The sequence below is a fragment of the Physcomitrium patens genome, chromosome 16 (assembly GCF_059467195.1).
Source record: "Physcomitrium patens ecotype Gransden chromosome 16, ASM5946719v1, whole genome shotgun sequence".
Taxonomy (NCBI): Eukaryota; Viridiplantae; Streptophyta; class Bryopsida; order Funariales; family Funariaceae; genus Physcomitrium; species Physcomitrium patens.
The window spans coordinates 4,396,654-4,418,317 of NC_143425.1; the positions used below are offsets into that span (position 1 = coordinate 4,396,654).

General features: G+C 38.7%; 4 protein-coding genes across 8 annotated transcripts; 2 read left to right on the forward strand and 2 right to left on the reverse strand.

Moving 5' to 3' along the window:
* Window positions 1–167: 167 nt before the first annotated feature.
* On the reverse strand, window positions 168–3,287 carry LOC112293754 (F-box/kelch-repeat protein At1g51550). The gene is made up of 2 exons (XM_090256737.1): window positions 882–3,287; window positions 168–760 (listed from the first exon to the last, which is right to left on the reverse strand). Exon 1 carries the CDS (start codon window positions 2,530–2,532, stop codon window positions 1,111–1,113), a length of 1,422 nt encoding a protein of 473 aa, XP_090112863.1. The 5' UTR covers window positions 2,533–3,287; the 3' UTR covers window positions 168–760; window positions 882–1,110.
* Window positions 3,288–9,945: 6,658 nt separating this feature from the next.
* On the forward strand, window positions 9,946–12,758 carry LOC149987603 (uncharacterized). Of its 3 annotated transcripts, none has more exons than XM_090256740.1 (2): window positions 9,946–10,134; window positions 10,574–12,758. In XM_090256740.1, the coding sequence occupies exon 2, from the start codon at window positions 10,923–10,925 to the stop codon at window positions 11,388–11,390; it is 468 nt and encodes a 155-aa protein (XP_090112866.1). In that variant the 5' UTR covers window positions 9,946–10,134; window positions 10,574–10,922; the 3' UTR covers window positions 11,391–12,758. The 3 variants fall into 3 exon arrangements, with proteins under 3 accessions (XP_090112866.1, XP_090112864.1, XP_090112865.1); XM_090256738.1 differs by having other exon boundaries at window positions 10,065–10,304; XM_090256739.1 differs by lacking the exon at window positions 9,946–10,134 and adding an exon at window positions 10,248–10,382.
* An 860-nt stretch (window positions 12,759–13,618) lies between these two features.
* Window positions 13,619–15,436, reverse strand: LOC112293718 (uncharacterized). Its single transcript, XM_024543475.3, has 2 exons — window positions 15,243–15,436; window positions 13,619–14,783 (listed from the first exon to the last, which is right to left on the reverse strand). Exon 2 carries the CDS (start codon window positions 14,607–14,609, stop codon window positions 13,980–13,982), a length of 630 nt encoding a protein of 209 aa, XP_024399243.1. The 5' UTR covers window positions 14,610–14,783; window positions 15,243–15,436; the 3' UTR covers window positions 13,619–13,979.
* A 1,063-nt stretch (window positions 15,437–16,499) lies between these two features.
* On the forward strand, window positions 16,500–19,767 carry LOC112293408 (uncharacterized). Of its 3 annotated transcripts, none has more exons than XM_073539722.2 (4): window positions 16,500–16,832; window positions 17,077–18,595; window positions 18,849–18,950; window positions 19,281–19,767. In XM_073539722.2, exon 2 carries the CDS (start codon window positions 17,297–17,299, stop codon window positions 17,852–17,854), a length of 558 nt encoding a protein of 185 aa, XP_073395823.2. In that variant the 5' UTR covers window positions 16,500–16,832; window positions 17,077–17,296; the 3' UTR covers window positions 17,855–18,595; window positions 18,849–18,950; window positions 19,281–19,767. The 3 variants fall into 3 exon arrangements, with proteins under 3 accessions (XP_073395823.2, XP_073395824.2, XP_073395825.2); XM_073539723.2 differs by having other exon boundaries at window positions 16,502–16,832; window positions 17,077–18,589; XM_073539724.2 differs by having other exon boundaries at window positions 16,502–16,832; window positions 17,077–18,545.
* The last annotated feature ends 1,897 nt before the right edge of the window (window positions 19,768–21,664 follow it).

The following is a 21,664-nucleotide window of genomic DNA, read 5'->3' on the forward strand; positions in this document are numbered from 1 at the left end:
CATGAACTATCAATAGGTGGCAGTTGTTGACTGAGGTGGAATAATAGTATAATTAGGTGCCACACTACTTTTGTGATAGCATTAGTAGGTGCTACACATCACTGTTTTGTAAAAGTTAGATTCTTGGTTTTGTAACTCACCATTGGTTAGAATTAAGTAGGCCTATATGTCCAAAATGGATCAAAGAGAATCTTCAACTTAAATATTTATATAAAAATACTTGGAATCCTCATGAATTCTATTTCACTACATGGGGGAATTTTTTTTCCATTTTTACACCAAGTAGATATATGCTGAAATGTTTAAGTTATCAGAAATGGATTGTCTACCTTAGTTTAGGTGATTGTAGCAAGTGAATATCAAGGTTGGAAAGAGGTGAGATTCAGGTGACAAGAAGATATTCAGTTGTAGCTTGAGACTGCCAGCACAGCAACACTTGTCGGCACTGAGTAACTCCTTGAAACATCACAACCAGTAGGACTCAAGGCAGCTTTATTGCACGTTCCACTCCACGCAAGTTAGGTTGATTGGTGTCGGATAGTTGGCAGCAACACGTAAAGTGCAACTTGGATTAACGTGTGATTGTAGGTCGCAGCGTTAGACACATAGAGTGCTCATATGCAAAGCCCACTCGAGGGCAGCTGATCATTGCTCACCAATTATTGTGAACGGTCTTCAATTGAGGTATAACATATTAACGAATTATAGGTACAGGAAACTTCGGGAACAATACGCGAGCGCCTAGTGGAGTCATTCACAACTGACACAAGTATCAACCGACACATCAAACACGAGTATGTGAGCACTGAGCCAGCAAAATCTAGTTTAGATTATCGGAAACCAATAGGAAAAGTAAATAGCTTTTCACAACGAAACCCTACCTGAGATATGATTAACTTAGAATGTGTACATGATGGACGTTGCAGGCCACTCACCTGTAGCAGCTTCCAACACCCTACTGTTAAGCCAAATCCTTTCCTATTAGCAACCACTGTAATACCTCTAAGCTCTTACTTATACCAGGTTATTCCTCACCCCATAATTGATTGATTGTTTGGGAGTTACCAATTTGTACAATGAAGATAGGTAGGAAGGAGGGTCGGGAGAGAGCTACTTGCAGCAAGGAACCAGCTGCAGCATGTGCATCTCGGCGTCGAATCCGAGACCAGTAGCCACTCCTGGCAGAAGCTCCCCATCGACCATGCCCCCGAAGACAAGGATTGAGTGCCCGGAGTCCAGAGCACATGCACCATGGAAGGATCGTCTGCTCGGGAGCTGACCCAACTGCTTAAGCTTCTTCCAGAACCGAGGCGCCATTTTTTCTTCAATCAAAGGTTTCTGGGTATAACTCGACATGCACGAGGATTCACATCCAACCTGTACACCAGCCCTGGGGTCAAGCACCCAGGCATCTCCTTTTCGTGACCTACGAGCATCCTCACCTCCAAAAATTAAAATTCTTCCGCCGAATATTGGAGTGGCAGAGTGGCCAGCGCGGGGAGTCGGCCGATCGTGGAGGGGTTGTTCGCAGGGACGCAATTCTACCCATTGTGGAAACGTACCCTCCATGTTGAGCAGCCACACATCGTTCAAGACTTCGAATCGTATCCCTCGTCCGCCGAAGAGGATCATTCTTCTACCACCTATCCAGGTCATTGTGTGACCCGACCGTGCGGGCGGAGAGACCGGGGTGATCACCTCGTGCCAAATAAGGGGGGATTCTGCCAAGTCTAAAACCCAAGTGTCGCAAAATCTGTTCAGCTCAGTTCCAATTCCCCCGAATATGACCACCCTGCCATCACCGCCACAGCAGCCTGCATGGGCACCGCGAGGAGGAGGCGATTTCACCACATCAACCAGCTCCCAGACAGGGCTGTCATGCATGTTCCCGCTGCTTAATCCACTTTTGATCCAAGTATCGCATTGACGCGCCCCTTGATCGTTGATCCCCCCGAAGAGCACTATCGCGTCATTGACAACCGTGCAGCTCTGTCCAAATCGTCCAGAAGGACTGCCGAGGTTGCTTCTTTGCCAAACAATACCTTCAGAGATTTCAGTGGGCAGGGAAGCAACCCATGTGTCGTCAAGGTGGCGCCCTCCCTGACACCCTCCTCCGAATACTATTAGGTTACCTGCAACTGTACAAAGAGAGTGCGACGCCCGAGGCGCAGGCGACACACCCCCTTGCTCTACTTTGCGCCAGGACCCAGCCTTGAGCATCAGCATTTGTCTGTAAACCCACTTCCAGCCCCCTCTCTCTTTACCATGCTTTGGCCACGAGTGCACTGCTCGACTGCCCCATTCCCGTACGCAAATGAAAGCCCACAGGCTGTCCCCCTCTGCGATTTCTTTGAATCTCTTGCATGTGAGTCCGAATGCAATCAATGACTGGACGGGGAGAAACTGTAAGATAACCAAAATCTGATCTAACCCAAGAAAGGCAAGGCTGCACTCTGCCGAATTGGGGTTGTGCCCATTTCCTTCCTGGAGGACCTTCATTGCTACGTTAAAATCATGTCTCTGCAAACACATTAAAATGGCTCCCGATCTTCCGCGGAAACCACGGCTGGGCCTTTCACTCTACTGTCAGCCTGTAAAGATGCCACAATTCCACCTTACCATACCCCTTTTCCCTCATAAATAGAATCCGGCACTCTTCACCTGCCTAAGAGCGAAGAAAATGCCCAAACCTCTTTTGTCTTACGCTGCTCATCAGTATCAGTATGTCTTGAACCTATGTTGCTTCTCTCTCTGACCACCCAAACCGAAAATTTACGTTCTTCTCCAAGGCGATCTCGGGGCACGATATCCAGTGCATCCACCACGCAAAATTCACATGGACAATATCATCACACGGCTATCCAAACGAAAAACAACTGCCCCCTAATATAGCTCCGAACAATCTTCGAAACATTCAGGTACCTATAGCCCTACTTTATCTCACGCTCAGTCTCTCCCTCCCTCTTGCAGGCGACGTCTTCGGCGAATATCTTCAAACCTTCTTCTGTCCATCACAAATGTGAGGATTCGTTCCCGAGGCTCCACAAGAAACAAACATCACGGCCTAGAGCGCACTATCACAAACATCACTGGGGCAAGAACTCTCGCCGCCTTCTCCTTCACAACGTCGAGTCATTCCTCACCAAAGTCCACGTATACCCGTGACTTAAGCCCCGCTCCACGCCCGCTCACGGAAAACAAACCGCGAAGGTCAGGGATGCCGATCTCGAGGTCGCCACCACACGATTCGTTACGCAAAGGGGCATGACGAGCAAGGCGAGATCAGAAGCACCCAGAGTGCCAATGGTGGTGATCGTCGCCATAGCTATAGATACTTCCGCAGCTGTGCTGCAAGCTGCGTGGATTGGACCCCCTTGCCACGCATCTTATTGAAGCGCGCCAGGTTGCTCGACGGCCATGCAACCTGACGCCAGTCGACGCAGCAGCAGCAGAGTTTCATAACTTCGTTTAGCGAGAGCGCATTGATTAAGAGCAATTCGAGTTGGATTTTAGGGTTTGGAGGAGACTTGAGCGTTTCAGGGAGGTTTTAGGGTTTCTTCTACCACATCGAATTCAATTGTGAAACAAATAAAGAGAGGATTCTTAAACTTTCTCTCAAGTTTGAAAACGGCTCAATGCAACAAGCAACACTTTCTTTTCTTTTCTACTTCTATCACAATAGAGAGTTTCAACCATGACATTTTTTAGTGATATTTCAATAGTGATGCAAGCTCAAAGTATCTTGTGATATTTCTAAATCAAAATATCAAAAGACGGGTGGGTCAAATATCAAAAACCACATTACTCACCTTAACTTTCTTCTTTCTTTGAATTTTTTAAGCTAATAGAAATAATCATTTAAAAAAGAGAAAAAAAAAAAATGGAGATATAAAAAACAACAAGAAAAACTATTAAGCTAGAAGTGAAAAATTCTTTAAGATCCATCACCTCATAGAAACATAGATCCAAATAAAAATCTATTATATATATATATATATATATATGTGTGTGTGTGTGTGTGTATGTTTATGTGTTATTAAGAAGAAAGTAAATAAACTTAAAAGAAATAAGTATAAGACGTGAGAAATTTGTAATAATTATTGTCAAATATAAAGAAAAAAAATATATTAAAATATAATAAAGATATTAATAAGATTGAGTATAACTCTACTCTTTTCTTTATATGTATTAGCTACCAAGAAGATCTAATAAAAGCTTTTTAAGTACAATAAGACTTGTAACCTAAAAATCAACTAATAGATTGTTTTGCTATGACTTTCTAACAAACAAAGAATTATAGGATAAGTTTCAATAGCCACATATGTGAACTCTATTAATAAATTTTAATTAATAAATACTTAGAATGATATTTTATTATAACAAAGATAAAAAAAATCCTCATTTATAAGAATTTTTTATTTTTTAAATATTGATTAATATTTAGAAGATTTTTTATATAAAAAGGATTTTGTAAGGCAAATAATTCATAAAATTGGAATATTAATAAGTCTTAAAGGAAATTATTCTAGTAGATGTACTATTTTATTTCAGTTTTTAATTTTAATTATTTGAGTAAATTTTAAATAGTTTTAAAGTTTAGTATATAAAGCATGGTATATATACATATATAATATTTAATTTAACATGCTTTTAATTTTTTAATTTTAAAATTAATGTAAAAAAGTACAGATTTTTAGTGTTATATATATATATATATATATATATATATAGTTTCTTAAATTGCTTCTGTTGCTAAAAAAATAAAAAGGTATAATAAATTAGTTTTAGTCTGAAATTAGAATTTAAAATAAAATGATAGATTTTATAATGTTTAATCAAAAATTATATTCTATTTTAAGATTTAAGAATTATTTTTCCATAATAATACTTTATGATGTAAATTAACATAATCCTATCAATTTTTAAAAGCTATTTTAAGAATTGAAGTAATATATGAAGGTACTTACAGAGTTTTAGACTATTTTGATGTTTTCAATTACCATGGTGAAGTTAAAGTTTAAAATATATAATATTATTATAAAAAACTGAAATAATTAGCAACTAAAAGGAAATTAGGTGCATATTTTACATATAGGTTGTAATACCTTAAAAGTAAGTAGTAGGACAAGACTAAAGCCTTGAGGTTCTTTTAGAAAATTCTACACCACTCAAAAAACTTGGTGAGGCTTAATTACCTAAGCTCATAATTAAGTGATTTTTGAAATAAATCTCAATTATCTTCTAATTTTTTATTTCAATTTATTATGGTTTTTTAATAGTGAGTCTAAACTACTTATTTTTTTTTCTTAAAAAAAAAAAGAAAATATTGTACACAAAATTATAATAGATAATTTCATCTTTTATTATATATTAAATAAAAATATTATAAAAATATATTTCTAGTTATGAATGCACATTTTTTTTATTATATTTATTTTCTTGAATTATAATAATTAATCAAAAAATAATTAAGAAAAAATCCTTAAATGAAGCCACAGTATTAATTAGTTCTTATACGATTGTGTCTTGTAATTGATCCACACAAGATACTATTTATTAAATATTAGTTGCTTTAAATTGATCTTCTCAATATCCAAAAGCCGTCAATTCTATCTACAAGAATGACATTTTTTATTTTATTTTAAATTCAACAGTCTTATTGACTACATAATCTAAGCTACCACATCAATTACTTGACTTTATTTATAGTAGGCCATTGACCACTAGAAATATATTATAATAAATATTATAGAATATTTACTATCCAATAATTAATTTTTACACTTGCTTATTTCAACATTCAATTTTCAAGTAATCATAACCAAGTGTTATTTCTTTTTAGATAACCAAAAGATGTTGCTTAGAGACCTTGAATCTTTATATACTATAAGAATTTTTTACATAATTTACTCTTATTATACAGGGTGCTAAAATATAAATATAATACAATTCAATCCATAAATAAGTAGCATAGTTTTTTACACTTACAAATGATGATTTCTATGGTTTTATTAATATTATGACGAATTTAGATGATAGAAATAACTTTTATATTGTAGAGGTGTCTATTAATACTTTAATTTATAAGATAAAATATTTTTAGAATTAAAAAATATATGAAAAAATCATAAGTATTTATACAATAATATAAATAATATTATAAAATTATAAAAAAAAAAAAAAAATGAAAGGATTAGAACAAAGATTTCTTAGATTTGATGTAATTTGAAAATTTTGATTGAAAAGATTTTATTATTATAGGGAATTTTAAGATTTAGTCTTATTGATTCCACTTATTTTTAAAAACATTTAAATTGCAACCAGTAACTCAATGTTATTCTGTGAGACTTTTTTCTTACAAAAATATTTAATCAAAGTCTATGGAATGAAATAAAAAATAAAAATAAAATAAAATAAATCAAGAATATTTTAAAAAGTTGACCAAAGAAATTACTTATATTTGATATAATTAGAGATCTTGCTAAAATAAGAATTATAAGGTTCTAAAGCCAAAGTATATTTTGATTACAAAATGTTTTGGTTTTTAGATTATCTAACATGAATGTATGTAAAATTAATTAATTATATAAGAGTGCAAAGTAAATTTTAATTTCGCATTAATACTACTTTTGTTAAATAAACCAACTTAGAAACTAAATGATTGATTATTTAATCTATTAAATAGTAGTAGTTCTATTAGATTAGAAAAAATCTAATCTTTTTATATTTGAAAGTCTACCTATTAGCTAAAATCAATAAAAGTTAAAAAGCCATGAAAAAATTACAATCAACATTAATATAATTTTTTCATATGCAAGGTAGATTATCCACTATGGTTGAAATATCTTTTCAAAAATAAAGAATTTCATGATTTACCAAGGCTTCAAAAGAATGTTTTTCTAAAAAAATCTTAAAAGATAGAACCTCAAAATCATGAGATTCTAGATAAATTTCTAGCTATTTTATAAATCATTTGTCATCTTTCTAAACATACAATCTAGGCTGTACAATTCATTTTTTTATTTTTTTTTGTTTTTTTAGTTTTATTTTTATTTTTAGTAGTTAATAATAAAAATATATTTTTTGATTCTTTTAAAGTCAGAGATTTAAATGGTTCTACCTATTAAAATGTCTTATCTTAAGAAATAATTATATATATATATATATATATATATATGGATATATTTATACATGTTTATATATTTATATAGTATTGCTTAAATAGATTCTTACTTTAACGAGGTTGTGCAAAATTAAAATTTGCAAATTTGTAAATTTGAATGATATAACTTCAATCAATTATGCTAATTATATAAGTTAACAATCTACTTACTTCCAACTCTAATTTTCTTATTATAATAATAAAAAAAAAACTAATAGTTGTGACCATAATCTATACTATAATTTTTCCTTTTTAATTTTAATTGAAGATACCTTAAATTTTATAATTTTAAATTCTTAAGTTTTTTTGTTGAAATTTATGTAAATTTTTAATTTTAAATTATTTGAAAGATTAGACTAGGTGATATTTTAAGACTTATTTAATAAAAAAAATAAAATTTGAACAACGAAAAATTTAAAGTTTTAATATTTCTATTTTTTTATAAGTAATTTTCAAGAAAAAGATTTTAGATAAATGACCTTGTTTAGTCTCCTAAAAATCTCTATAAAATAAATTCTTCTTCAACTATAATATATTATCCTATTTTCAAGCTAAAAATTATAATAAGTATGCCCTTGAGTACTCATTATAAATATTAAATTATTTATCTAGATTGTCTTTGTAGGTCCTATTTAAAGAATATGTAATTCTAATTTAGATTAGAAAATTAGAATTAAATTATAATGAATATATTTTAAATTGAATATTTTTTATGTCTAAATAAGAATATGATAAATAATGCATTTAAAACTAATTAATCATATACGCTATTCTAAAGTCTTATATAATGACTACACAAAGAGACAATTGACTTTAAATTGTTTATTTATTTATTTATTTATTATTGAGAATATTTTATTTATTTTTATCTTAAATATTTGAGTTATTTAACCTTCAAGATTTTTTGAAATTCCAAATAGACTACAAAAAATATAGAATAAAAAAATAATGATTCAAGAAGGTAAAAAAAGAAAAAAGAAAACTAACATTCATTAATTAAATATATAAAATAGAGTCAAAGCAAGAATATCAAATTCAAAATTAATATAAATCTAAAAATATTTAATATATATTTTTTTTATCAAGAATACAATATACAATGATATTACTTAATATAAACATTCACTTATTTTTTAAAAAAATTAATTATAATGTTTTTTTATGTAATGACATCATAGCTTTTATAGATTTTTATATATATATATATATATATATATATATATGTTCTTCTTATTTTATCTACTATACATAAAAAAAAATGTATGAAAAAAAAGAAACAAACAAACAAACAAAAAAACAAAACAAAACAAACAAAACAAACAAAACAAACATAAACTTTGAATAAAAAAAGTTTAAATGTGGCAACTATATAAATTGATTGTAGACAGGAATAATTATATGATAGAATGTGCAGAGAGTATTATAAAAGTATATGAGAGAAAGTGTCTAATTACAATGCAATATTTTTTTGCAATTTTTAATAGAATATCTAGTAAAATATAAAACTTGTCATTAAAAAGAGCTAATAATTTTATCCATCCAAATACAGTTTTTGAATCTAAAACAAATAATCCAGGTTTATCCATCAAACAAAAGAAAGATTTAATAGAAACTCATGTGCAAATGAAACAGAGAACCAAACCTTATAAATTAAAAAACTAAACATGTTTTATTATACAATATAATTTTTACTTGATTTCATTACATTATATATTTAATATGAAATTTGTATTTTCTTTTAATCTATTTCCTACAAGTTTAAGTAAAAGCATTTCAATTTTGACTAAATCATGCAATAAATTATTTTGAGATTTTCTTACCACTCTTTTGAAGATTATTTACTCATTTATTTATTTAATATTTATATTTGTAATTGGTTTCTTATATCTCACTACACATTATACAATAATATTGTTTTGTAAAGAGTCAAATGATTTATTATAAATACCAAAAAGAATCTTAATTTATAAAGTTTAAAAATATCAATACATTTTATGTTATTATAATTGAAATATTTCAAACACACAATGCAATTCAATATTATAATTAAGCATTTTGTAATACACATGCATTTTTATACAATTTTTCTAATTAATATTGTTACACTTTGAGTTATTTGTAACATATACTAAAGTATTTATTATGTATGATTTTGATTTAAATAACAGAATATTTAACTCAATTCAAAATCAATAAAATACTAATAAAATTATATATATATATATATATATATATATATGTATATATATGTGAATGTTAAGTAGACCTAGACTTTTATAAAACTGACCCACCCATTCTAACCATCATGAAGAAATAATTAACCTCTAGATTCATTTCTCCACTACTGGATCCAAAACCAACCACGTTTATCATGATTACCATATTCTTCACTATGGATAAGGTAGTTTAGTAAAAACTTGGGTCTATTTAACATTCCTCTAATAATAAGAATAATGCATATTATATAATACGGGTAGGACAGGGGCAGGGGAGAGAGCCAATATGGGCAAGCGGTGACTGCAGGGGCTCTGCAATTCTGGGTCATCTGCAACAACGGCATTGATAATTCGTATTAACGCTGGATGTGTTTCGACCCAGCGACAAAAAATAAAGAATTGAATGAACTTAAGTTCGGCAGTCAGAGAGAGTTCTGATAGGGTCACAAGAGCGTGTGGAGAGCGGGCATTGGAGAGCGGATTCCATGGACGTCGTGTGTTGCGTTTGGGGAGATGGTGGAATTGAATATCGGCCTGTGCTTGTCCTCTTGTGTGTGCTGTTGGTGGGTGTCGCCGCACACGATCCATTTGTATCGTGTGGCCATTCATTCATTCCCGTGTTACTGATCCCCTGACGAGTTTCACTACTTGAGCAGGCGCGGGAGGTGGGAGGTACCTATCAGACAGACAGCAGCTGTGTGGTGTGTCCGATCTGGGTCGGCTTTGTTAATTGATCACAGTACTCTCGGGATCCCGGTGAGGTTTCACGAAGTTTGCAGCTAATTCCACTACATGAGGCTTTCATTTTGTATCGAGGAGCTTGTCTGCTACGTTGTTCGAAAACGAGTACCATGAATCCTTAGCTTTACATTACATTTAGACAGCTCCTTGCAGGATTAGCGGGCTCGTGTTGGATTTGCAATCAGGTAGCGGCCTTATCTTTCTGGATATTTGCACGGACTGCAGGTTCTTGAGAATTGTTACATAGGAATTCGATTGATCTGGTGAGCGTTTCCATAGTTTAGATTTTTTTTTGTGCGTGTGTCGAATAGTTCTGCTTTCGGGACGCAGGGATCCTTAAGCTTAGTCCATTTGAGTGATTGCTTTTCTGAGATAAAATTCAAATGGAAAGGATATGCTAGAAAGTGTGAATCATGCTCATTTCATGACTGATCCGATTTGGCCAAACTTGTAGATAATTTGAAGAAATCATGGTGGCTCTTATTTGATGATGTAGTTACTGGCTACAATTCGTGACATGGAACCTCTCAGCACTGATATAGGTTGGCCATCAAAGAAACCTCGAGAAAAACAATCGCGAATTTCATAATCACCACATCAGCTTGCGAGATAGGATCAAGGAGCTACAGGCCAATTTACAATTCAGGGCGCAGCTTCTCAAACAGGATGCTCATGGGAACCCACAGACAACTAAGGCAGTGGCCTGGGCCGTGTTCCAACACAATGGCGGAGAGAACATTTCCCAGTGCCGCACCCACGGGTGGGCTGTGCGACGACCCACGCGCTTCAAGATTGAAGCGCTGATGAAGCACGCAATAACACAGAAGTCTGAGTCAGAGGCTGCTGCACCCAAATGGGATGCTGGTAGCACACTCTTCGATTCCTTCGAGTTTGACTCGCTCATGAAGACGCTGGACCAGGCTGTGCAAGTTGTGGGAAGTAATCCGACCAAGGAAGCTGCAGATGGCGACGCGGATCATGACGAAGCACCGCCCATGATAGTGGTGTACTCTCCGAAGCATTCGACCAATCGTCCCGACATGCCACACGCTCCCCCTCAACGTCTTTATAATCAATTCTACAGCCGCAGCTTCCCTGTTCGAAGAGACGGAGTTGATGAGTGCCAACTTGATGCCGTAAACGAAACGCGCTCATTGCAACGCGCCAGAAGCTACAATCTTGTCCGAAACGGGGATTATGTATATGACCATGGCTACGATGATGGGGAGTGTGATTCGACCGCTGTGACCTCGTGGCATATGACAAATTGAATTAGTGTAAGGGGAAAGGATCGTCAATTATTCGACAGCTCAAAGCAGGAGACTTCGAAGGGAGGCTGTCATCGTCAACCTGACCACCATCACCACCACAACAAGTGGAAGAGTTTCTTGCACTCACTACATCTAGACGGCGGCCGCGGCGGCCTGTTCCATAGTTTCCACAGATCCCACTCTCAAGTCGTACCAGATGAATCACTCAAGACTAGAGACCACAGGAACAGAGGTCGCAAGCCCTTTGAGGAGAGCGAGTACGGTCTTGGTGCCTATTCGGATACAAGTAGTGAAGAATTTGACGCTCACTTCCACCGCAACAACGTTCATGTCTCGAAGGATGTTGACATACCTAGTGACAAAGACGACGATGATCATGGCCATCATCACCTTTACTTTTGGAAATTTGTATATAAAGCGATCCTCTCGTCGCCGTTCTGTCGTCAACGGCAGCTCCTGAGCGAGGCTGAGGAGTCAGAAATGGAGGAGAAATTCTACGAGAATAACAAGGAGCTTCACCAGGGGCATCACTACAAACGCGTCTGGTCTTCTCTTTCGTCCATGCTTCGTCACCATGACCGTAATCACGAGAACGAACACCAACTCAAGCACAACCACATACACCATGGCCAAAGTCATGATTCTAAGCATGACCTAATTCATGGAGACGAGCATCCTTCACTTCAGCGTCAACAACATGAGGAACACAAGCACCAGTACCAACACCATCGCTATCACCACCACCATTATCACTATGCGCAATCTGAGTTCGAGGATTTCGAGCTCACCATTCAGGCTAAATCCAGGCGATCCTCCCGGTCGTCGTTCGAGGAGAAGGCTCGTAGATTCTCCATTGAAGGCAGTGACTCGCCAAAAGCTCCGCGCAACTCTCTCGAAGACCGAGACCGGACGTGGGTTAATCCTTGGGAAGCCACCAAAATCGGAAACTTATCGAAAGATTCATTGGAGAATTTCCGTCACATTTGAAGATAGGTGGAGGTGGGCTCAGACGGAACTCAAAATTCTAAGGAAGGAGCCACATTTGCTTTGAATCGATCTTCGAAGAGATTGCAACCTCAAGAATCAGAGCTGGTGAATGCCTACAGTGATATAGAATTAGTGTGTAATATAATGGACTCTAGGCTTCAACGTGCAGCTGTAATGCTCAGGGTTTTGCGACAAGGGTGTGTCTTGGGAAGAGACATGTATCAGGATCAATGGTGAGTCATGGAGCTCCTTTGAGGAGTGAAGGTAATTCTGTCTTGAATGTGAGACATTGCAGCTTGCCATTTGCAAATGAGACACTGTACACGTCAGCTTGACACCGTGCGATGAAATTGCAGTTCCGAATATGATCATTTTTCTCAAGTTTCTGGTAGCCTCATATAATCCTGTTGGTTTCAATCATGTGAATGACAGTAGTTCCATGCTTGCAGTTACCATGATGAAGCTAAATGACTATCGCTTGAGTTGCTTGAAAATATTGGAGTTAATAATTTTTGTATGGATTTGTTAACGCCTGAAGAACTTATCTGTTGCTGTTTATATATTTATATTTATATTTATTTATTTATTTAATTATTTATTTTCTCTGGTTGGATTGGGTTTTATTCCGCTTTAATGCTCGCTGAGTGCACCCAATGTGAATTTCTTTGCAAGTTGTGGGGATATTTCTCACTTTAAGGTGAAGTTACCGGCAGTGTAGGAAAGTAAACTTCTCCTTTCAGGCACTACGTTGTTGGAGTTTATGTGAGGTAAGTTTGTTTCTGTGTAGGTTGTTTTGACCAATCTGGTTGCATAACTAGAGGATGGTGGATTTCTCTTCCTTCATCCATGGTAGTCGTCCTAAACGCTGAGCTGGTCCTGACAAGCAAATAAACCGATCGCCGACTTAAGGAATAATAGTCCACCTATCGAATCTCAGATTGGTCAATGGCAATATAAAGTCCAAGTGGTACTTAAAGCAAATAATTGGTGAGGGAGTGAGCTCTGTTCCTAAACCATCCTAATTCAATCCGGCGCATCTTTCTCATCAAATCATCTCATCGGCTGTCTAGTTCATGCACGATTCCCAGATAAATATTTACACCTAATTTAATGCCCTCGGCTAGGTTTGTTTTAACATTCCATCATATTTTCCTATGTGTTGTTATAGCGTGTCTGGTCGTAGTTATATTTTTATATTAAATATATTGTGCATAGTTTCAAGCATTCATAATACAACCCTGTAACAAACATGATACCTTTCTATTTCATAAACAATGGTACATGATGCATAACAATGCACTTTTTAAAACTTTGACGCTAACCCTAACTGCAAAGGTTTTGCAATCAACAGCGGCTTCTCATCTCAATTCAATGAGAGAATGAGAGGGAGGAATGCACATTTTCGTTGGCTCAGGGTTTAAAATCCTTCGCTGCCGTTGCATGTACTCAGTGGGTTCACATCAGCTGATCGTGGATATGAACAAATTTCAGTCATGTATTCACAGTTACCATTCACTCCAAAGTCGATGTGCCTTTACACGAACTGCACATGACAACTTGAAGATCTGTACAACACCGATGGTGTGGTGTGGCGCAGAGGGTTCAAGCGTGCGTTGCGGCCACCTGGAACAAGTAATCCTGATGACCCACTTGGTCTCGCCATTGCGATGAGAACGGCGAGGTTTCGTTTCCCAGAGCTGTCAGGGACTCCATGGACACTTCCGAACTGGAACTGAGTCGATGCAAATCCTCCTCATCGGCAATTCGTGAGCTACTCACCGAATAATCCGGGTAGTTGTTGTAGTATTCGGATGTCTCTGCTTCATGGTGGTAGAAATCCAAGCTTGGCATCTCGGGATGGGTGTGGGGTGAGGTGTAATTGTTGCTGTGGGACGAGGAATCGCAGTCGAGGTCGCCATAGCCAACGGGTTTGCCGCTGCGGAGACCTTGGTGGCATGTCTGTGAGCTAGGGACGTCTGCTTGTTGGGCATTGCCGGATACGGACCTGCTGGACGGAGAGCTGGAATTTGATGCGTCAGAGACGAGCTTGGCTCGTTTCTCTTCGGTAGAGCCTGTCAATTTCTGCACCAGTTCCATGAAGTGGGTGCTCGATGCCTCGAGGATGGTGGTGGGTACCTTCTTCGAGGGCCGCTTGCGCTTCTTCTTCTCGGTGGTGCCCTTACCCGGTTTTACAGTCACGGAGTTAGTGATGATATCGTTCCCGCCAGCCATGGTTTTTGAGGATGTGTGCGGCTGAAACGTTATGTGAGAGCTCCTACCGAATTTTTATCTTCTGTTTCAAGGCGAGGGGAATGTGACTGATTATTGCTGCGGTGGTCCCAGAAATGTTCCAGCAAGTTTGAATTTAAACGATTTCGAAACGGAATGGTGGTGGAGCTGTAATTCCTGGAATACAACCAAAGAAGAGGCGTGAGAAACATGAAAGATAAGTGCCATTAATACTTCTCCGAGACGTAACACTCTGATTACGAGAGAGCCCTACGAATCTGTTCTCGCTCGCCACATCAATGCTCGACTTACAGAGCTAATGATACGAATCTATTAAAGATAAGTGCAATAGGCCGCCTTCTCAATTGAAGGAATACAAATCCAACTAAATTCAACGTCACAATATCAATTTCCAATAGTCTCTCCATTTCAATTGCGCCTCAAGGAAGACCCACAGCCCACGATTCAAATCCAGAATCCACGCGCTGTACATTCGCACAATGCGTTTGGAAACTTTCTCCCCCCACAAAACTCTGCTGCATCTTAGCACACCATTCAAAATTCAAACGCTCACTCACATTTCCAGAACTGTTAGTTCACCAAAAATCCCCAAGGTGTGTCAGGAGTGGGACTTACTGGCAGCAGAATAAACTCGCAAACGCTCCCACGCACACACCCACACATGACCTTTGCTCTCTCTCTCTCTCTCTCTCTCTCTCTCTGTGACGTGATGCTTGCTAATTGCGCTACGATGAAGTGAATATTTTTTCTTCACCCAAGTGTCGAGCAGGTGAGAATACGAAGAGCAGAACCAAATTGGTGACTGCGCAAAGGATGTGAGCAGTTGTGGACTCAACGGGGGTGAGTGTTTATGCGATCCCCAAGTCAATGCGACGCGCTTCCAGTGGAGTATTTTTATCCGGGGTCTGTTTTTCTACGAGTACACGGTTTCGTCGGTCAAGGACACGACTGACCCTAGACCACGGATCATATGTTTAAACCGCGCCTCCCGGGGACGGCATCAATGGGAATGCTCCGCGAGGAAAGTAGCGCCGACTGCTGGAAAGGCCCTCTTTACCAAAAAAACTGAACCTACTTGGTCATATTAAATCCAGTTTTCCTCGTCTCCCTAATCCGTAAATGATAGTATTAATGCTCTCAGCTTATTTCTGTTTTGTGGCAAACCATGTATCTGTAAAGAATTGAATGTGGGTCGGTCAATATTCCATGTCTATCCATGTGTTAGGGTTTAGGGTTTAAAATGTTTCACTAATCCTAAACCCTGAACCTAAGTCATATTTACACATATGTCTGTAGCTTGAGAGATTATTTGCAGGAGATTATGATGGTGTCAAATTATGAGCTTATCAGGATGGAGATCTGTAGGTGCAAATACGTATATTCTTTGCAACTCAGATAAAAGATTTTATCGAAACAACCTGTTTTGTCCACTTTGATATTAATAGACATAAATGCCAGAGATTATCCTTTTGAATCTGTTATCGTACAGCAGGAAAGAATCAAAAATAAAATAAAATACATTTCAGATCAAAGCTTTTTGTCGAATGTATTCCACTTCTACATAACCTTCATGGTACAGTTATAATGTTTTGAGATTTTTTGTAGCACACCTAAACACACAGCACGAAAATAATGGTTTAAAACCTAACGAGCGAATCATGTCCAAAATTTTAACTGGAGTTCGATGGCCCCAGCAATTGATACCCTCGTCTATACATAGGTAAGAGTATGCAATGGCTCCGACAGTTGAGTACAACATTGAATCGGTGTAACATTAAAGTGACACAGGGCATCTTTGTCAAGATCCGGGTATCAACAGATTTTACTCAGATGGCGCGTCGGACTTCAGAAACCCCAACATTCGTCGTGTCTTCTGGAACAGTTCATTCTTAGCAGAGTGAGAGATAGGGTTTAGGGTTCGAGGACGAGCGAGTGGTCATGTGAGGGACTGTTTTGATTGTTGTGGAAATTGCAAATGCAATTATCTCGCGGACACTGGCTGCAAGTCGGATACGCCATTTGCAGTGTGGCAGAACGCTTGAGATAAGTTGTTATGGAGCGGATTTGTAGGTGAAGAGTTGAGAAATGTGAGGATGATGGATGGAGGGGTTTTGGCAATTGTGGCTTCTGCGAGAGTTTCTGTAGCAGCAGGGAAGTCTGCGTCCTCCACGGTGTCGTCTGCTTCGGTGGGCGGGTTACGCACCGGTACTTCTCTTGCTGCTTACTTTTACCCCGGCGTGATTTCTCCTGCAATGTTCATTCTTAGCTGATAATGAGAGATAGGGTTTACTTCTCCTTTGCACGTCTCAAGCTTTGCCAGGGTTATTGATGTAATTGTCTTGGGTTTTTAATGTAATTGTGATTGTGTTATCTATGTATTCATGTTTTTGTTTCTTGCTTTTTGTGTTGTGGCATGATGCCGATGGTTACGTTGGATCGGAAACCGCAGGTTGGCAAGTGTGTTTGAACGCAATGAATGAGCAGTAGAGTCCTCATGCAGTTGACAGAGATGCAAGATGAAGCCTGAGCATGGCCCAGGAGTGTTTTATTCATTGGGGGAATAAAATACAAGAATGGGGGAATGGTGGTGCACTATAGACTAAAACTGAGAGATGGCGCACCAAAAGTGTGCCATATCATCTGTCTAGTCTAAATGCCTAGCCCTGCATATGAACCCTAGGGAGGCGTGCATTTGGAAAGCGGTGCAGGGTTCACATCGGGTAGAAGGTGACCCCTGGGGCCAGGGTGACCTTCTTGCAGGCGATGGGGAAGAGGAGGTTGAGGGGAAGTCGAGGAGGGATCGAGACTTTCATGAGGATCCTCCGGCCCAGCCTCCTCGACAACAATGGGGACACGGTTGGCATGATCTTAGGCACCAGCACTGGTGTAATGTTGCACCGTGGCCTCGGCCTAACGCGTGGCCTTATGCGTGGCCTGAGCAGTTCAGCAGGCTTCGGCTCTGGCTGCACAAGAGGATGCTCGGGATGCGCGGGTGTCTGCAAGGCAGAGTTCGAAGCACGGGGTGGCTTCGAGTGCGCATTGAATTTGGGCTTGGGGTTTTTGGAGGTGTGCCTTGGAAGCTGCATTGGCTTGGCAGGAAGGGTAGTTGCCTTCTTCTGCTTGATTGTGGGGGCAGAGATTATTGTTCGTGGGGGCAAAGATCGAGGAGTGAGGACGATGATGGTCCTCCTCTTGGGGGGCTGCTTGGAGATGGGTGCCATGGCTAGGGAGGAAACACAAGCAAGCCCAGGTCCTCTACGAAGAGAGCAAAATAAAAACAGGAAAATGAAGTGGAATGAAGGTGGCAGCGCACAGCATACCTAGTCATAGGAACTCCTGGAGCAAAGTGGAGGGAGGAGGGCGCAAGCACTGGGAGTTCCAGTAGGAGTTGAGTAGGAGTTGCAGAAGCCGAGAGCAGCTTCAGTCCAGGGCAGCGGTTGTGGAGCACGTGGAAAGGTTGTGGAGCACACAAGCCAGCGTGGGGAGGAGGATGGGGAATCCATGGGGTCTTCTTGGTCCTGATGTGTGCCTTATTCGTTGGCCCTCGTTCTCTGTGGGAGGCGCAGAAGCAGTGATGAGATTCGCGAGGGTTTGCGACATGTCTGATTTGGGTGAGAGAGCGAATGGAAGCGGGAAGAAGCGACTTGGGGGAACGGCGTCTGATATGGGGAGTGTGAGCGATTCCGGGTTTTGGGACGCTGTGCATTTGGTTGGCGCTGCGTGGGTGTGTGGACGGATTTGGAGCGTGCGATACGGGTGCCCACGGCATGGGCGAAACGTTTCATCACTTACTCCACGTTTAAAAATGTTGAGACCACCGAGACACCGAATTAAGGCCTCATTTTTCTTCAACAATCAGCATGTGCTTAGTAATGAAGCATTTGCGCGACGCAATGCAGTCAGCAGGCTGAAGTGTTGGTCGGTCCCCTATACACCATTTTATAACTTCTAAAGATGGCACGGTACAGGTGCTTCCATTACTTTTGGACTTGCACAGAGGGCATAGCTTTGTGAATTTCTGGTACCGTTTATGCAACGGGCTCCGCTTGAATGAGGCAGAGCTTCAACTTATCTTGCTTCTCACTTCCATCGGTTGCATAGGACGTGTTCAGTCTTTGATTCTGTGTGTCTCGTGTAATTGACTGCTTATTCTTGTAAAATTTTGGACCTTTTTAGGTAATTATCGAAAAATGAACCGACTTGTTCATTTCACTGTCACAGGTATTGCTGAGCCTGGAAGATGATAGACTTGTCGAAGCTGTTGGTATCCCGGTGACGTATAGGAAAGGAGGGTCAAGGCTGACTGACTGTGTGTAATCACAGGTCTGAATCTATTTTCTCATCTTGGATTGTCCTTTTCCCGATTGCGCTTTAAAATCCACTATTTGAATCAAACGGTGTACTTAGCTGTAATGCACTCTGTAACTTATGAAGCTCGAATCTAGAGATTGTATGTAATGAGAGTAGGTTAAGATAATGTTTATGGTGTTGTACCAATCAGATGTTGCTGTGTTTTTCTCTTTTGTTTACAAGAACTGCAAAAGTAAAAATGCTGAGTATAGTAATCTTTAATAGCTGCAGTCTTCTTTGTAGCTAGTTCCTTAGTTTTTGATTGCATGCACTCAAACGATTATGTGTAAACTTTCTGTGCAGGTTGGCTGCGCACTGAATTGTACATTTTGTTGCACAGGAAAAGATGGATTTGCACGTAACTTGAAGTCACATGAAATAGTTGATCGGGCATGTATACTTCGTTGTGCTCCTGGTTTCAGTCTTTCTACCAATTTTAGCCGTTGACTATTTGTCACTGGTGGCAAGTTCAAGGTTCTCAGAAATATACATTCAGCATCAACCCACTGGTGATGATGTGCTTACCAGTTACTTCGTGGAATTCGGTTTTTGCATGTTGTTACTGCAGGTGCTTGCAATAGAAGACTTGCTCAGGAAACCCATGACAAATATGGTGTTCATGGGCATGGGCGAACCATTAATTAACCTTGGAGCTGTTTTAGATGATCACCTATCGTAAACAAGGTTTGCATCAATCCTATGGTTGTAACAGGGTTGATGTGTGTTTTTTTATACGTTGCTGATAGTAAGTTGTGTTTGCTTAAGTTATAAAGAACTCTCCATCTCTCAATCTCTTTCTCTCTCAGAGTTCGTTCCAGTAAAACTGATGTTCTGTACATAATAATTCAAGAATCGAAAACAGCTCAGCAAATGATGGTAATCCTCACCGTGGGAATTCTAAACACCATACGACGCCTTGCACCTCACAAGTTTCACTCAATGCTAGTTGTTAGGTACAGAAACTTTTGGAGCCGCTTGTATCTTCAATTTGTTATTATCTAGGGTACTTTTGTACATTGTTCATTCTTTTGTGTAGGTTCATTCAACTCAAGTCTCTCTCGCTCCCCCTTTTTGAATGTATCACAAAATATCGAGTTTTTTTTTTTCAATGAATTTTCATTTTTGTGTCGGTTCTTTTTTCCTCGTCTTCTCACAATTCCTGCAGAAGAATGTGATGTCTTCTGATTCGACGTCGGATGCTTTTGTTCTTATTTTTAACTGTTAGCTGTTGGAAAAGCATGAAGATTGCCATTGTTTTCGACGTTCAGTTTACATGCCCCAAATCAAGGGCTTCGGTCAAAACTGGTTCCAAGTGCCAATCGATATTCACTGGACAACTGCGATCCAAATATCAAAAGTTCCCTTTACAGACCATGCATGCTGAGACATGAAGTAATATAGAGGAATTGAAATGCGTATTATTAGTTTTTCATTTGTTCAGAAATATCAGTGGATATCTGAATGAACTCGCAGTTGCTGCATCCTGGTGTGTATAAACGAAAATCGCAACGAATCTTTTTAAGAGCTTCAGTTACACATGGTAATGTATGAGTTTGCTTCGTGATATTTAGTTGTTTCTCTATCTCGAATGGAAAGCATGATTAATTCTGTAACGTTTAATTACTGGTCTTAGATTTCGATTCTGGATCGAGGATAATCGAGCGTTTATTATTTCAGAAAACTTTGAAATTCTCTGTTTCGGGCGATTAGTTGTCATTCATTGGTCCATGTATATTTGTGATTCATTTGTAATGTCTGATTCAACTAGCAAACAAATCTGCTTTGAGTGATTCTCATAAAATTAACAAATGGTGACCAAAGGTATCATTAATGGTGAACATGGAATATCAATAATGAAATAGTAAACCTCATACGATTCAAGGAATTTGTCGCAAAATCCGCAAATTTGTTGATAAATCACTTTTGCTAATGTGTAGATTTTTCACCGAGTCACTGTTCAATGTTTTGAAGCCATAACTTTCATATTCTTTTCTTCTGGATACTTTTGGCAAGCTTGTATCAATTTCGGAGCCATCAAATTCTGCCTCTGAGAGTCTACAAGTTTTCGAGGCTGATTACTGGTGATTAAACGAGCTCCGTTTCGTGTCACTCTGACACTCGCAGTGAAAGGATTGAGAGAATTGAAAGAGGATGTGGTAACAATGGTGATGTAAGCCGAGATCTATCCTTCAGAATGGCTCACTTCTCGGGGTAGCAGCCGCTGTAGGCCCATGGGAGTCTTCAGGTCCATGAGGAAGTCGGGTCGGCGAAGATTCGAATATCCATCTAGGCCAACGAAATAGTAATTTTCACTGGGCCAGACTTGAGCGTGCCGGCCTTAAGTTTGGACAGAATTTGACGCCGGATCTAAGCCCATCCCCCTTCGCCACACCACTGCACCTTTTCAGCCATCGCCCATCCCCCGCGATGGTAAGCATCTGCAGTCACGCTTCAACAAAAATTGATTTTTCACGGTGAAGTCCAGCGGGGCTGATTGAATCCCCGGGGCATGGCAGAGCCGGATCCTTTGTGAACTTGCCGGGATTGGCACCAGTACTCAAAATTCCTCACAGGTTGCTGATGTGGAAGCTGTGTTGGCAATATGGCATCCGAGTTCGCATTTTTCTGGGGTGTTCCCACTGGGTCGCTGGCGAGCCGTGTCACATGTGGCAGACAGACTCCCAGTT